Source organism: Chenopodium quinoa, unplaced genomic scaffold (genome assembly GCF_001683475.1).
Source record: "Chenopodium quinoa cultivar QQ74 unplaced genomic scaffold, ASM168347v1, whole genome shotgun sequence".
Classification (NCBI taxonomy): Eukaryota; Viridiplantae; Streptophyta; class Magnoliopsida; order Caryophyllales; family Amaranthaceae; genus Chenopodium; species Chenopodium quinoa.
Window position 1 is genome coordinate 276571 of NW_018744878.1, and position 15503 is coordinate 292073.

A 15503-nucleotide genomic window follows, 5' to 3' on the forward strand; every position below is an offset into this window, starting at 1 on the left:
GAAACCAACGACTAGTTTCTTAGTCAAATTTAATACATTTTTTTATATAAATATTAATTTTTTAATCGGGTGGGGCCCACATACTTAACCAAAGGTACTAAATTCTTTAACCCAAGGTACTGAATTCTTTGGCTGATTTATTTTTTTTGGCCGGAATTCTTAACTCAGTACCCAAAAGCAAAGTAAAAATAATTGAGTACCTAAAAGGTGAAATTTTTAAGAACTGAGTACCTAATTGTGTGCTTAACTCTAAAAATTTGAAGTCGCCAAAAAAGAATAAACAATTAATTAGTCTAATTAACTATTCTAATCAAGCCTTTAACAAAACACTTGCTCTAAAATAAAGATTCCACCCATCAAAAAACCCTAAATGGCTAAGTATCACTCTTATCACCATCTCAAAATTTCAAAATCTCTCAAAAAGAACACACACATCTTAAACAACATCCTAAATTACATTGGCTAAATAGGAATAGAATTATAGAAGAGATAAAGAGAGATAAAATATCATTAGAAGAAAATTACAAACGCATAAATAAATAAATAAAGCAAAAGCGAAAAAAAATCAAAAAAAGGTCCCACCAATTTCTCACCCTTTTCGTACTGCTAGTATAAATACCTGCCTCTGCACTTCTCTCCAATTCCTCTCCCACTGAAAAACGTGGCATTTTTTAGAGAGAGAAAATTTCCCATTTTTCATCCCAGAAAGTGCGTATGTACTCCGCTTACTTCTTCCGCCATTGTTGATTTCCTTCTTCTTCACTTTTTCTTCTTATTTTCTCCATTATTTTTCTAGGTTTTCTTCTGATACTCATAATTTTCTGTGTTTTTTCATTTCTCAGTTGATTTGAATTAACGATTCGACTCAGTGAGTCGTTTTTAGCGATTTCCAGCGAGTATGCCTGGTGGTGGAATGGCGGCGAGCCTTGAAGATATTAAAAATGAGGATGTTGATCTGGTATAATATTTCTCATTTTTTTTCGAATTTCTGTGTATTATTAATAGATTATGTAATTTTTTAGTACTCAGCTCGTATAATTTTATCGTAATTTTGGTGAATATAGTTCGTAATTTATGTGATGAATAATCGTTTGAAATCGACGTTTTTTTTTTACGATTGAATTTGAAGATTTCGAATCTTCATGATGATAAAAAAATCTCTACGTAATTATCAGTTTAAAATCTTTAAATTGTTATTTTATCATTTTTTTGGAAGTGAATGATAATATTTCTTAATCTGGATTATTTTTATGTTAATTATGTTATTGGGATATTTTTCCGGCGCTTTTTGCCAAATTATCGGAGCAAAATATAAAATCTGGTCATTTTTTATGCATGATTTTTAAGAAAAGAGTCCTAATTAATCATTAGCTATACTGAATTACTAGTAACACTCTTTTCAGTTAATCGCTAAATTTTCGGAGTTAGTTGTTTTTATTAGTGTTACTAATTTTTTTGATTTTATTAAACAAAAAAAATGAATATTTTGTTTTTATTTTGCTTGTACTTTGACACAAAGAAATTGCGGACAAATCTTTGAGTGGAAGGCCAGATTTACGATTCTCTCACTCAATGGTCCTGATAAAAAAAAATTACCTTTTTTTACCAAAAAAAAAATTAATAAATAAAGTATGATACTTCACTAATGATATGTATGCCTGCATAAAAATCCTACGGTTATTTGATCAAATATTTATATTTATGTGAAGGATATATTCTTTAAAGATAAATTTTATGGACAATGGTTGTACATAAAGGCTTTAAATTACCCGTCCCAATAGTATTTTGTACTTAGGTTTAATTTTGACACGTATTTGAAGAAATTTACGCTTGCCTTGTTATAGAGGTGGACATAAAAATGTGAAAATCAATTTGTAAAAGAAAATAATAATCTATATTAACTTTCATACAAGAGATGGTCATATTTTTTTAATTGTAACGTTTGCATATCTAAGTAAAGAAAATCGAGGCTATGAGACAATATATTAATATACTACATAATAATAATTTATAGTTTTTGTAAAGCTATGTTAGAAGTTGTTTATTTTAAAGCTATTTTATTAATAGTTTTGAGAAGATTGTAGTAAATTTGTAATTGTAAATAGCATGTACTCTTATGTGTTTTCTTTTGTTAAAATGGAGTATCAATTAAGAGTTTTTAATTAATAATAATAATTGTTACTCAAATATGTATTGGTTATTAAAGTTACTAAGGATTCTTACGTCTTGTCAAGCTTGTAAAGTGACAAGCTTTAAAAAATATGCGAAGTTGATTATTCGTGGATATCACAAATTCTGTGGCCCACTACTTTGGCAATCACTTACTGGAGCCTGGAGGATATCAGTAGGAATATATATCCTCTTAATTTTTCTGTTAACAATGTTAACAATTACTACTAAATTGACCTGATTAATCAAAATTATTGGAATTTTTTTTTTCATTGATTGTTTAGTTAACAATCACACTGCTTAATTACACTATTGTTAAAGGCTCCTTCCAAAGGTCAAGGTCAAAAGTTATGTTCTTTACTCAGTCAGGTTTATAGTCTGACTTTGACCAGTGTACATTAATTTTGCAATTCTTTTTTCACTTTCTTTTTTTAGACAATAAGAGAAAACAAATTCAATCATATAAGGAGTATTTGAGATTTTGTCAGCAATATTATTGTGGAGATATTTATAATATAAGTGAAGTGTACCTATAATGTACAATTTTGACCATATATTAATTTTTTTAATTATCTATTAATAATAGACTTTGAGACTAAGCCAAAAACTTATTGAGTTTTAATGCATTAATAGTGTAAAAAGTCAAAATAGTGCAAATGTTTCCAAACTGAGGTAACGATAAGTGTAATTTTGATTGTTTTTGAGCAGTTATTAGCTGATTATTTGAGCTTCCGCCTAAAATTATGGACAAATCTGAATAACTTGTCCATGTAAATTGATTGGGAAAAATTGATGAGTAGAAGCTATTTGTATGACTAAAAAAATAAATAAATATAGTAAATAAATTAAAAAAACAAACTGTTGAGATGCCTTCATTGATGAAGGCTAATAGAGTAATAGCTAGTTCCTGCTTCGGGGTGCTTGAAGGTCAAAGGAAGGATATAATTCACGGTCGAATTTTGATGCTAAATAGCCTTTAGGAAGAACACTGGTATGATAGTACTTCAGTCAAGGCTTTGAAGACAGGCAGAATTAAGTACCTTAATAATATAAATACGTAAGCATTACTGCAATAGTTACTAATCAGAGGGTCTTGTCTCATGAATATGGACTATGGATTCCATTTCCTGCATATTGTGATGTAGGTTCTGCAATGTTGTGATGAGTTTTTAATTTTAAGTTCACAAGTCCTATTTAAAAAAAGTTGTCTGGCTCGTGTTATGAGATAAGATGGTGTGCCAATGACAGATAAATTTCTATATGCCTTAAAGCTGTCCGTTTGTATCACTGAGTATGAAGTATAGAGGGTCCATTGTGGAGCTGTGTAAGATAGAGAATTGATCTGTTGGATACTTTATTGATTTATTCCCCCTTTGCTTCTTAAACTTATGCTAGTTCGTTCTGTAAAAAAATGGTTTTGATACTATCTAACAATGATTTATGAGGGGTTCACGTTTTCAATGATTAAAAATTCATGTGTGCTTTGCAGGAGAAAATTCCTATAGAGGAGGTGTTTGAGAGTTTGAGATGCTCAAGAGAAGGTCTGACTTCAGACGATGCAACCAACCGTCTTCAAATTTTTGGACATAACAAGCTAGAAGAAAAAAAGGTTTATCCATTGTTCTTTTACTCTTGAAGAAAATTAAGTATTAACTGTGTTCATTAACTTCCAGTCGATCTAATCAAGCTTTTTTCACATTTGTTACCGTTGATCTGGAACTAACAGGAGAGCAAACTCTTGAAGTTTCTTGGCTTTATGTGGAATCCATTGTCATGGGTTATGGAGGCAGCTGCTTTAATGGCTATTGTATTGGCAAATGGTGATAATAAGCCTCCAGATTGGCAGGATTTTGTGGGTATCATGGTGCTTCTGGTGATCAACTCTACTATTAGTTTCATAGAAGAAAACAATGCTGGTAATGCAGCAGCAGCGCTTATGGCTAACCTTGCTCCTAAAACCAAAGTAAGTCACTAACGAAAAAAGGCTCAAGTGTTTCACAGTTGCAGCTATATGATTTATAAAAATAATGACTCTTCAATACAGGTTCTTCGAGATGGGCGATGGGGTGAAATGGAGGCATCAATTCTAGTCCCAGGAGACATAATTAGCATCAAGTTAGGAGACATAGTCCCTGCTGATGCTCGTCTTCTTGAGGGTGATCCTCTGAAGATTGATCAATCTGCTCTCACTGGAGAATCTCTTCCTGTCACTAGGAATCCTGGAGACGAGGTCTTCTCTGGTTCAACCTGTAAACAAGGTGAATTAGAGGCAGTTGTCATAGCTACTGGTGTTCATACCTTCTTTGGCAAGGCTGCACACCTTGTTGACAGCACTAACCAGGTTGGGCACTTCCAATCGGTGCTTACAGCAATTGGTAACTTCTGTATTTGTTCAATTGCTGTGGGAATGTTGATTGAGATCATTGTCATGTACCCAATTCAGCATCGTAAGTACAGGGATGGAATTGATAATTTATTGGTTCTATTGATTGGTGGGATACCAATTGCTATGCCAACTGTCTTGTCTGTGACAATGGCTATTGGCTCGCACAAACTATCTGAGCAGGGTGCCATCACCAAGAGAATGACAGCCATTGAGGAAATGGCTGGCATGGATGTACTCTGTAGTGATAAGACAGGAACTCTGACATTGAATAAGCTCACTGTGGACAAAAATCTTATTGAAGTCTTTGCGAAGGGAGTGGAGAAAGAGTATGTATTACTGCTCGCAGCTAGGGCCTCAAGGACTGAAAATCAGGACGCGATTGATGCTGCCATGGTAGGGATGCTAGCAGATCCAAAGGAGGTATAATCACTTAAACAGACTCGTTAACATTTTTTTTAATTTTATTTTTAATGTCTTTTTAAGACCATTTTCATGTATACTTTAGGCACGGGCTGGAATACGGGAGGTCCATTTTTTCCCATTTAACCCCGTGGATAAGAGGACTGCTTTGACTTACATTGATGCTAACGGTAACTGGCATCGAGCAAGCAAAGGTGCCCCTGAGCAGGTAATTATTATTTCCCATACTAATTTAAGCAGCAGGCTATAAAAGTTGAAGAGCCTACTCACCAAGTGCTACTATCTTTGTGTTATATGTTCACAGATCATCGATCTTTGTCGCTGTAAGGAGGACGTCAAAAAAAAGGTTCATAAAGTTATTGAGAGTTATGCTGAACGTGGGCTCAGATCTCTAGCTGTTGCAAGACAGGTCTGTGCATCCTGCCTTATGTCAAATGCTTTATGTACATGCAACACCTTTTTACATTTTTCCTGTGTCATGTGTCCAGAAAAAGAGGACTAAGTACACCGTTGTACATTTTTGTGATTGTCTTCATGTAGGAAGTACCAGAAAAAACAAAAGAGAGTCCAGGAGGTCCATGGCAGTTTGTTGGTTTATTGCCCTTATTTGACCCTCCCCGACATGACAGTACTGATACAATCAGTAAAGCCCTGAATCTTGGTGTCAACGTAAAGATGATAACAGGTAATGCTATTGCTAATGCTGGTGTTTCTTTTATAATTTGTTACTTTTGACTCATAATTCCAATGGCTTAGTTTTCGTATTGCCCTGTCAATTCCAGGTGATCAGCTTGCTATTGCCAAGGAGACTGGTCGACGACTTGGAATGGGGACCAATATGTACCCCTCGTCTTCATTGCTTGGACAAGATAAGAGCTCAAATGTTGCAGGTCTCCCTGTGGATGAGTTGATTGAGAAAGCTGATGGATTTGCTGGGGTGTTTCCTGGTATGTAGTAGTTAGGAAGCTTTCCTCTGCCAGGATACTCTAATGAGTTTCTGTATTAAGTTATGATTGACTGGCTTGTCTCCAGCTAATTTGGAACGCTGTTAATGATGTTTTAATTTTCCTTTTAAATTACAAATCATTAATTACTGTAAATGAGATGATTGTGCTGATTGCTTTTTGTCCTCATCATAGAGCACAAGTATGAAATTGTCAAGAGGTTGCAAGAAAGGAAACATATTTGTGGCATGACTGGTGATGGTGTCAATGATGCTCCTGCTCTGAAAAAGGCAGATATTGGAATCGCAGTTGATGATGCTACCGATGCTGCAAGAAGTGCCTCTGATATTGTCCTAACAGAACCTGGATTAAGTGTTATTATCAGTGCGGTGCTTACCAGCAGGGCTATCTTTCAGAGGATGAAGAATTACACGGTCTGTTCATTTCCTTGTGCAGATAATGAATATTTATATTTCATGTATAGACTTTCTAAATTTTCTTTTTTTTTTTCCCTTCATGGGTATGTGTATGCAGATCTATGCAGTGTCAATCACAATCCGTGTTGTGGTAAGTTCTGTTTATACTAATGTTGATAGGGTTTAAAACTTCTTTTATGAAACATTAACCATCTCCTCATCCTTTTTATGTTGCAGTTTGGCTTTATGTTCATTGCATTGATTTGGAAATTCGACTTTTCACCATTTATGGTTCTGATCATCGCAATTCTAAATGATGGTAAGAATTGCAGCGCAACTAATATACATCAATCAAGCTATATGTTAATGATTTATGCTATTATTAGAATCTCACTGTCCTCACTTTTTCTGGTATATTTGGCAACTAGGAACAATTATGACAATTTCAAAAGACAGAGTAAAGCCATCCCCCCTCCCAGACAGCTGGAAGCTGAATGAGATTTTCGCCACTGGTGTTGTTTTGGGAGGTTACCAAGCGCTAATGACAGTAATATTCTTCTGGCTCATGTCAGACACTACCTTCTTCACGGTAAAATGCTTGTTATATCAGCCTTTGAATTTACTTTCTGCAAGATTTCCTCCATAATATATAAAACCCATCACAATTTACTTTGTCTTTGCAGGACAAATTCCATGTAAAGCCATTGACTCACGATCAGATGATGGCGGCCTTATATCTGCAAGTGAGTGTTATTAGCCAGGCCCTCATTTTTGTCACACGGTCTCGAAGCTGGTCCTTTGTTGAACGCCCAGGGTTGCTGTTGCTCGGTGCTTTCTTGATTGCTCAGCTGGTAAACTTTGTACAGTACTCATATATTTATTTTTATATAGAAGTAAAAATAATCCACATTTATGCCTGTTTCATAAACAAAGCAGTTGTAAAATTGGAAAGTTGATCTATATTTATGAATCCATTTACTTTAAGGACTTCTTTAAAATCATTGAGATCGACATCTTTTCTTCCTTTGCCCTGCTTGCTTTTGTGACAGATAGCTAATTCTTTGCTATTCTCGACAGATTGCTACTGCCATAGCCGTCTATGCCAATTTCCGCTTTGCAAAGATAGAAGCTATGGGATGGGGATGGGCTGGTGTTGTATGGATTTACAGCCTGGTCACTTATTTGCCACTTGATGTTCTGAAATTTCTCATTCGCTATGCGCTGAGTGGAAGGGCTTGGAACAATCTTCTGGAAAATAAGGTAATATTTGTGTTGAAGCAGAGAAAAAATTCTAGTCTCTTTGTTGGTTTTGCAACCGAATGATGGATGTGTTCTCTTGCCTTCCTTAGACTGCTTTTACCACAAAGAAGGACTACGGAAAAGAAGAGAGAGAAGCACAGTGGGCGACTGCACAAAGAACCCTGCATGGCCTCCAACCTCCTCCAGAATCCACCACCTTATTCAATGAGAAGAGCAATTACAGAGAACTCTCTGAGATAGCCGAGCAAGCGAAAAGGAGGGCTGAAGTTGCAAGGTAAGACATAACCCTTAGTGTTAACATGACTTTCAGGTACAACTTTGATGATACATTCATATCTTCCACTCCCTTAAATACTTCTGAAATCACTTTAAGTTGTTAAAGCCTTATCTCCTGAATATACTTACAAAATCATTTTAAGTTGATAAATACATGTGTCATGTTTAGTTATAGTCACTCATAACAAGTTGGCTGGTAGTAATTTGATTTCCATATAATAGAGACTACTATCCCTCTTTTCAAAGGAAAAGTTTTAGAGATCATCTGGCAGATTGATTACTTGTACGAAACTTATGTCGTTTGATTTTCAGATAGTAGATGGTTTATTTCATTATTTGTGAATGCAGGCTGAGGGAGTTGCACACGCTGAAAGGCCATGTGGAGTCTGTAGTGAAACTGAAGGGATTAGATATCGAAAACATGCAGCAACATTACACTGTGTAGATCAGAAGACCACAACAGGAGGGAAGAGAGGAGCGTGCAGTTTGTTGGAAGACTGCACTGATGCAGAAGATAAATAGGTAGAATTATGCGTCCTTATAATCCAAGGGCACTTGAATTTTCTTAGCAGTTTACGAGTCTGTTTTTACAGACCTAGTTTAGATTTGTCTTCCACTCCTTTAAGAACAACTCAAATTTCAAGGCTGATTGCATAAGAAAAGCAGCAATGGATTCTGCTTTTTCTGTGCTTTCTTTGCCTCATTGGAAATTTTGTACACACGTGAAATAAGCAAATTTTTGTACCTTTGATGATGACGATGATGACAATCAGTTTACACGTCCTGATTTAATGCCACTCTTTTCTTCCCGTATCAATTTTGAGGTCTATTGGCCTTTGAAGAAAGCTACGTGAGTTAAGTTGAATTTCATTCCTTGTGTTTTCTTTTTTCGTACTAATCAGTTGGCAACTATGTCCGTCGTAAATGAGATCTGCAGTCTAGTAAAATATTGTTCTTCTGTTTTGTTATTCACTTGATCACAGCAACAATGGCAACACTTGCAGTGTTGCAGACTCATTCTTGTCTGATGATCTTGAACCATTATCAAACGAAAAAGAAGGCGTTGATTAAGAGAACATAAAGGAATTTAATAATGATGGAATTTTGGCATATAATGATCTCGATAAAGTTCTGAAGCTACAAAATTCACTTTACATTAACAGAATGCATAGAGTTGAAGACAAAACTGTACAGAAAGGATGTTAGATTTCTCCTAATCACGAAATAGTTTCTGAAAATGACAAACCTATCAATTGATCGTTGATTGTAATGCATTAACAGTCGATATTGATAATGAAATTATTAGTGTACACAATTTTATCCGTGACAATTAGCTCAAAGACCTTGTTCGTCACCCTATTGACTAGGCTCGTGTTGTTAAAAATATTGGTAATGAACGGACTTGACCGACTAAAGTTGATCTTGACGGTGTTCTGCCTTCTACCGTTATTATGGTAGTTTCGGTCATGGCTTCAACTACCAGGGGTAAGCCACTTGCTGAGAATGTTTTACACAAGACTGTCAAGGCTTGCTACCATGCAATCGAGCTTGATTCAGCAAGAAAAAAGGATGCTAAATTTCGTCAAGAGTAGAATGGTGTATTGCACCTAACCATTCTAATGTTGTTGGGAGTTCTGTTGCAGCTATTCTTATGGGGGATGCTGGAGGTTTGGCAGAGTTAGCGAAGATTCCTGCTTGCAACCTTCAGAGTCAGGGGCTGAAAAAAATAATTTAGCAGGTCTTTCGACAGCAACATCTCAAATTGTGCTGGTTATTTTGAGAAGACAGTTATTTCAGAGTACACCCCCTTGTTAACGAATGCGTGTATATAGTCTTTTGACTGGCAAGTCGTCCCTTGCAATTTGTGCAGATGACACAAGAGGAGATTCAACTAGAAAAACTAAAAGGACATTTCTTGAATTGATTTGCAAGAAATCAAAAAGTGGCAAGAGCTACTGCCTCCTAGGATAGTAAAACCTCTTCCTGTGCCTTATTTGAATCCAAAAAGAAAAGAGGTGGATTAAGGCGAAGGAAGATGTAGGAAAGATATGATGTCACGCGTATTAGGATGTTGTCTAATAGGGTGAAATTTTGTGTGCCTGAAGCTAGAGAGTTCTTTTGGGTATGGGTTGGTAGTAGGATATGGTATGCTTGATCAAGATGGAAGTAGGAGTTTACGCGTTCCTGCTACTTCAAGCAAGATCGTGGCAAAAGGTACTAAAAACATCAATAAGGGGAAGTGCTGAGGAACTTGGCTGCTCTTCACTGAATTTGGCATTTACTCCACTGCAGGGCATTGAACTTCCAGCTCTTGCACATCAACCCTGCAGTGGAACGCAGAGTACACAATTCTCTGAAACCGGCACATTTTCTGAATTCAAGATTAGCTGATGAAAACACAAAGAGTTTAAACTTATGAGTGCCGTTTTTAACCTCGATGGAAATTATGCAGTTCATGCACATACATTGTCTGAGTTTCATTGAAGGTGTATTTTATAAACGGAATTTGATTTCAGATCTTAGGTACCATTCACATTAGTAACAACTGGACCTAAGCCAAGGGAAAAAATAAGATGAAAATGCAGTCTATTAAGACAATTTCAATTATTGTTTCAAAGAATTCACTAATACTAACTATTGATCACCCTACAATCCTTCCTAATTTCACCTTGATTTCCTGTCTTGACCCCAAGTCGACCAAGCCTAGTCATGGATGAAACGAAAATTCTTTCAAACAAAGTGCTATTTGAAGCAAATGCATTAACAACCCTTTTCGATTTTCTTGTAGAATACAAGGCTTGATCTGAGGCAAGAAGACCTTTCCCTTGTTGAAGGCTCTTGTAGAACGAGTTGTCGAATTTTAGAGGAGAGGCAGGGTCTAAGGGAACAGCAACTCTAGGATCAACATCTCTTGGACAAGCCTTTTGAAGTTGCTTTGCATATCCTTGATTAAGTGTTGGATCAATGCTACTTTGGCTGTTGTAGTTATATATTCTCTTGGAGAATTGGCTGCAATGCGTAAACCCCAATGTATGTGCTCCTATATAACAACAACAACAAAGCTTTTAGTCCCAAAATGATTTGTTGTCGGTTAACATGAATCGGCATGTTAGACTTTAGAAGAGAAGATAGAAGGGGAGCAATATGACCATGATCATGAAGATGGGAGTGGGGGAGGGGGGAAACCAAGTCCTAGTTAGCCAACCTAAATTCAAACTGTTCCGAAATTACATGACTTGATTTGATCCAAATCGAAATGTGGACAAATACAAATAGAATATTGATTTATTTATTTATTATGTCAAGCTAATTGACCTTATAATCTAGCAAATTCAAACCTGAATCAAATGACTCATCACCCGAATATGACTCAAACTGTACTAATTATCCTAATTTGAACATAACCTAATTAAAACGTTTGACACACCTATGATACATGTGGTTTTAAAATAGAATAAATTGCTGATTCGATTTTGATCCAAAATCCAAAGAGAAATCACCAAATGACACTTAGCAAAAGCGGTTTAGTACCCATAGTTATATGACAACAATACTACGTAGTAAAAAGGGTCATTGAAACATGATTTTGAACTGATTATCATTACTTATGTAAGTATGTCAGATTACAATACTTTAGAATAAAAAATAAAAAAAAGAAAGAAAAGTTCTAAATTGCTTATAAACTGGTACTAATTTTTTAACAAGTTCTGTAATTTCTAAAACAAATAAAGTTGACAAAACTTGATTTTCCTTAAGAAATTAAGGGAATAATAATACTTACACCTAAAACTTTGTAAGAAAATGATGATAAAGTAATAATGATTGTGAGGAGCAGAGTAAACCTGATAAAGCAATCAAGTCAACTTCAGAGAGGCCATGAGAAGCAAACATGTTTCTTAGTTGCTTATAGTTGAAGTGAGCTTGAGGAAGATGACCTCCAACACTAGCTTTTGTTGATATCCTTCCATCTTTTCTTCCCAATTCCACACCATATTTTGGCCCTCCACTCTGTATCGGAAAATAAATAAGGTAAGGTTAAAGTTGCGTGCATTTGAACCTCATCAAATGTCGTTTTTTTTTATTGAGATTGATGACTTCAAAATGATGTTGGACCACATGGTCATTAATGATTATTGTGCTATGTAAAAGAGGCTAAAATATAAGTACATGTACAAATAATGAATCATTTGACATACCAACAATATGACATCTCTAGTTGCCAAGGCCAATATATCAGCACAAGAAACCTTGTTCTTACACTCCGGTACACTTTCTACGGCCTCTTTCGCTCTAATCACGGTGTCAAAACCATCTCCGGCGAGTGAAAGATCATCCTCAGCGTCTTTCTCAGCATCTCCGGTACGTGATGCAAGTATTACAGAAGCATCACATCCCTATATATTTGTAACATGCAACCAAATCACACCACCACATTATTACACAATTTATAGTCACAAGTAGTAAACTACTACCTCCTTTACAGGTTATGTGCAACGATTTGACATAAAGCAGAAAAGGAAAATGTTTAATCGTTGCACATAACCTGTAACGGAGGTAGTATATATAGTTTAAACAAATATATACTTGACCAAAACTATATAAATTTTGACAATAAACAAAACGCTAGGCCAAAATGATATGGGGTCGACTAACATGAATTATTATAAGGAATTTGTACACAAAAAGCGTAAAAATATGAACAAAAAAAGTAGGAAAAAGAGTACCTGGATGAAACAGTCATGGAAGAAGAGTCTAAGAGTGGCAGGACCAGTGACAAAAGTCTCTTGGAGCTTCTTCTTCACTGAATTCCGTACAATTGACTCAACATTTGGACAAGAATCGCGGTAGTAATCACGTTTTAATTGAGCAGAACATTGATTTGGAGATAGAATTAGGAGATATATTAGAGTGGTTAATAGAAATATGATGCAATTAGTCACCATATTTGATGTTTCTTAAGCTTTTTTGTATACTTGCATAAATAAAATAGAATTATATGTTGATGAGTTACATATAAATGGGAGAAAGTTGATGAAATAAAACTATGAAAGTATTAAATGGAACAATATAATCTTAGAATTGTTGTTCTTCCATTAAGTATAAAAAGGATTTTATTTGATTCTTTTTTGGGGTTGTAAAGAAGTGCACTCAACAGAACATCCAAAGAATGAAATAAATTTGTTTTGTTTTATGAAAAGCTGTATAATGACAAAATGCAGGATGCTGGAGGAGCATGCACTGACAATTATACATTCATAAGAATTCCACTATATTGGTGGAAAATTATCGGCTAGTTTAGTTGGTAAAGTTTTAGAGATATATCATTATAAATTAATCTCATATGTATCGCTACTTTTTATAAACCTCCATTGAAAAAGAAAAAGAAAAATAGTCGAAAAAGACAATTCCTCACTTGAAAATTAAGAAGATTCTCATAAAAACATTGAATAGCTTAGTTAACTAATGTAGTTTTAAAGAACGTTACACTTATAATTAAATCTCGTCTATATTTTTATTTTAGTGTCTTTTATGACTCTTTATACACACGAAAAAAAATATGGATAATGAAAATTCGAAAAAAGTGAAAGTTCTTTTTGGAAAAAATTATTCTTCCTCACATGAAAGGAAAGGATGTTCTCATAAAATTGATATTTTCTTCTGACGTTTTTTTTGGTGCTTATAATTGTTGATTTATGCTTAGTTGGAGCGGTGGATATTGTGGGCTTTTACAAGTTGTATACAGTTGGATCACTATAATAGAATACTTAGAAAAACAACTTACGAAAGATAATTTGGATTTTAGCATATTAAGTAGCATAAGAACACAAATGAAAACTGTTTGAAATACAGCAATATTTAATGACTTAGCTTGATTATACACATTATACGATTGTGATGGTTACTTTGTGTCTTACCCATTTGATAAAAGTATTGGTTTTAGATCAAAAGTTTAGTTTTCCCCTTATTTATAATTTATATGGTATATTTCATTCGTATTTATTAAACTAGTTGAACTGAACTAAACTGAATAAAATAGAACTGAAATGAATATTTTATGAGAGAAGGAAATTAGGAGCTTAATTGAATTGAACTGAACTGAAATGGAGCTGAAGTGAACATGTCCTTACTCTCTCTGTCCCATAATACATAACACAGTCAAACATTACACACACGCCAATGTACTAGTTTGACTAAATATTAATACTTATTACTTTCTCCGTTCTATTAATATTCTAACAATGGACTTTTTGCACTATTCATCACTCTTGGTTGACCTTATAATATAGATTTATATGTTAAATAAAATAGTCATATGGGATCTTATTGGATTCGTCTCATAAAATACTTTCACTATAACAACTTCTTATAATTTTTACTCTTACACAATTATAAATATTTAGCATATAAAATGTACTTTGGGATGCGTAATTTCCTCCTTGCTGCAATATTAATAGAACGGAGAAAATATTTTTTAAAATTATATTATGAAACGTTATATTAAAACTTATCTAACAATATATTTCGTGATAAAATACAATTTTTATTATGTTAATAAAAAATTATGGTCAAATCTAATGTATGAATAGTGAAAAAAAAGTTGAACTTCTCATGTATTATGGGAGGAAGAGATTATATTATTTCGTTGGTTTTGGTTGGCAATTGGCTCATGATTGTGGATTGTTTATTTCAGTAGGTTTGTTTGTCCTGATGATCATTTTAACATGTTTAACTTGTTGTTTCACTATTGGTTGTTTAAAAAGTTGAGTACAATGTAGCTCGCTATTCCATTTTAGGTGTTTCGTGTAATTTTAATTTTTTATCTTTATTTTACATAACTTTATCCATAATACACCAACCTTTTTTTTAACTTTCCCATATACAATACCCACCATTTCTCCAAATTTTTGTGCCATTATTATTAACTTTTCCTAAATAACATAATCCCATCTCCAAACCTTCACTAGTTGTTATTTGTTTTTTTTTTAAAAACTTGTTCCATATATAAACCGCCTTTACTTTTCATAACAAACTAGTTATATTTTTTTTTTTTTTGGTGAAACAAACTAGTTATATATGCACGCAATGTGTTTTGAATATTTACGAAAAAATCCAAATTTTCTTCTTTGTCTTCATAGCTATTCAAAACAAGAAGAAAATTTTAATGACAAGAGGGTACTTAATAAATATTACTCAATTTGTTCCTTTTTATTTGTCTCATTGCATTGTTATACAGTATACAATGCACAAGTTTTTGAACCAATATCTTCAACTATGCTAAAAACTTACAAAACCTAAAAATTTGCAATGATACATCGACACACATTTAACAAGACACTATATGGATATGTTATTTTTCTTGTATTTATTAAAGATCTTGTAAGCTTCTCTTATTATATAAAGATTTCAAATGAGACAAACAAACAAAGTAAAGATATTGTTTAAAGGGTACAAAATTACTTCTTATTTAAAGTCATGTTCACTTCACCTTATTTTTGCTGAATTGAATTTAATTTTACTGAAGTGGAATTATTTTTACTCGTATTGAACCTAAATTATTTTTTCTGAACTGAAAATAATTTTGCTGAACTGAAATAATCTCCATTACTCCCTCCGTTTTTAAATACTTGCTCC

General features: G+C 34.0%; 2 protein-coding genes and 1 pseudogene across 3 annotated transcripts; 2 read left to right on the forward strand and 1 right to left on the reverse strand.

The window, feature by feature from the left end:
- Nucleotides 1-604: 604 nt before the first annotated feature.
- LOC110705358 (plasma membrane ATPase 4-like) lies at nucleotides 605-8688 on the forward strand. 2 transcript variants are annotated; one of them, XM_021883204.1, is made up of 17 exons: nucleotides 605-708; nucleotides 843-958; nucleotides 3659-3778; nucleotides 3896-4132; nucleotides 4214-4975; nucleotides 5061-5183; nucleotides 5280-5384; nucleotides 5516-5660; nucleotides 5758-5922; nucleotides 6115-6353; nucleotides 6454-6486; nucleotides 6573-6654; nucleotides 6764-6924; nucleotides 7019-7186; nucleotides 7413-7595; nucleotides 7685-7869; nucleotides 8220-8688. In XM_021883204.1, exons 2-17 carry the CDS (start codon nucleotides 899-901, stop codon nucleotides 8314-8316), a joined length of 2865 nt encoding a protein of 954 aa, XP_021738896.1. In that variant the 5' UTR covers nucleotides 605-708; nucleotides 843-898; the 3' UTR covers nucleotides 8317-8688. The 2 variants fall into 2 exon arrangements, with proteins under 2 accessions (XP_021738896.1, XP_021738895.1); XM_021883203.1 differs by having other exon boundaries at nucleotides 623-712.
- Nucleotides 8663-10263, forward strand: LOC110705807 (annotated as a pseudogene).
- Nucleotides 10264-10351: 88 nt separating this feature from the next.
- On the reverse strand, nucleotides 10352-13391 carry LOC110705359 (peroxidase 45-like). The gene is made up of 4 exons (XM_021883205.1): nucleotides 12596-13391; nucleotides 12068-12265; nucleotides 11714-11879; nucleotides 10352-10911 (listed from the first exon to the last, which is right to left on the reverse strand). Exons 1-4 carry the CDS (start codon nucleotides 12812-12814, stop codon nucleotides 10502-10504), a joined length of 993 nt encoding a protein of 330 aa, XP_021738897.1. The 5' UTR covers nucleotides 12815-13391; the 3' UTR covers nucleotides 10352-10501.
- Nucleotides 13392-15503: the final 2112 nt, after the last annotated feature.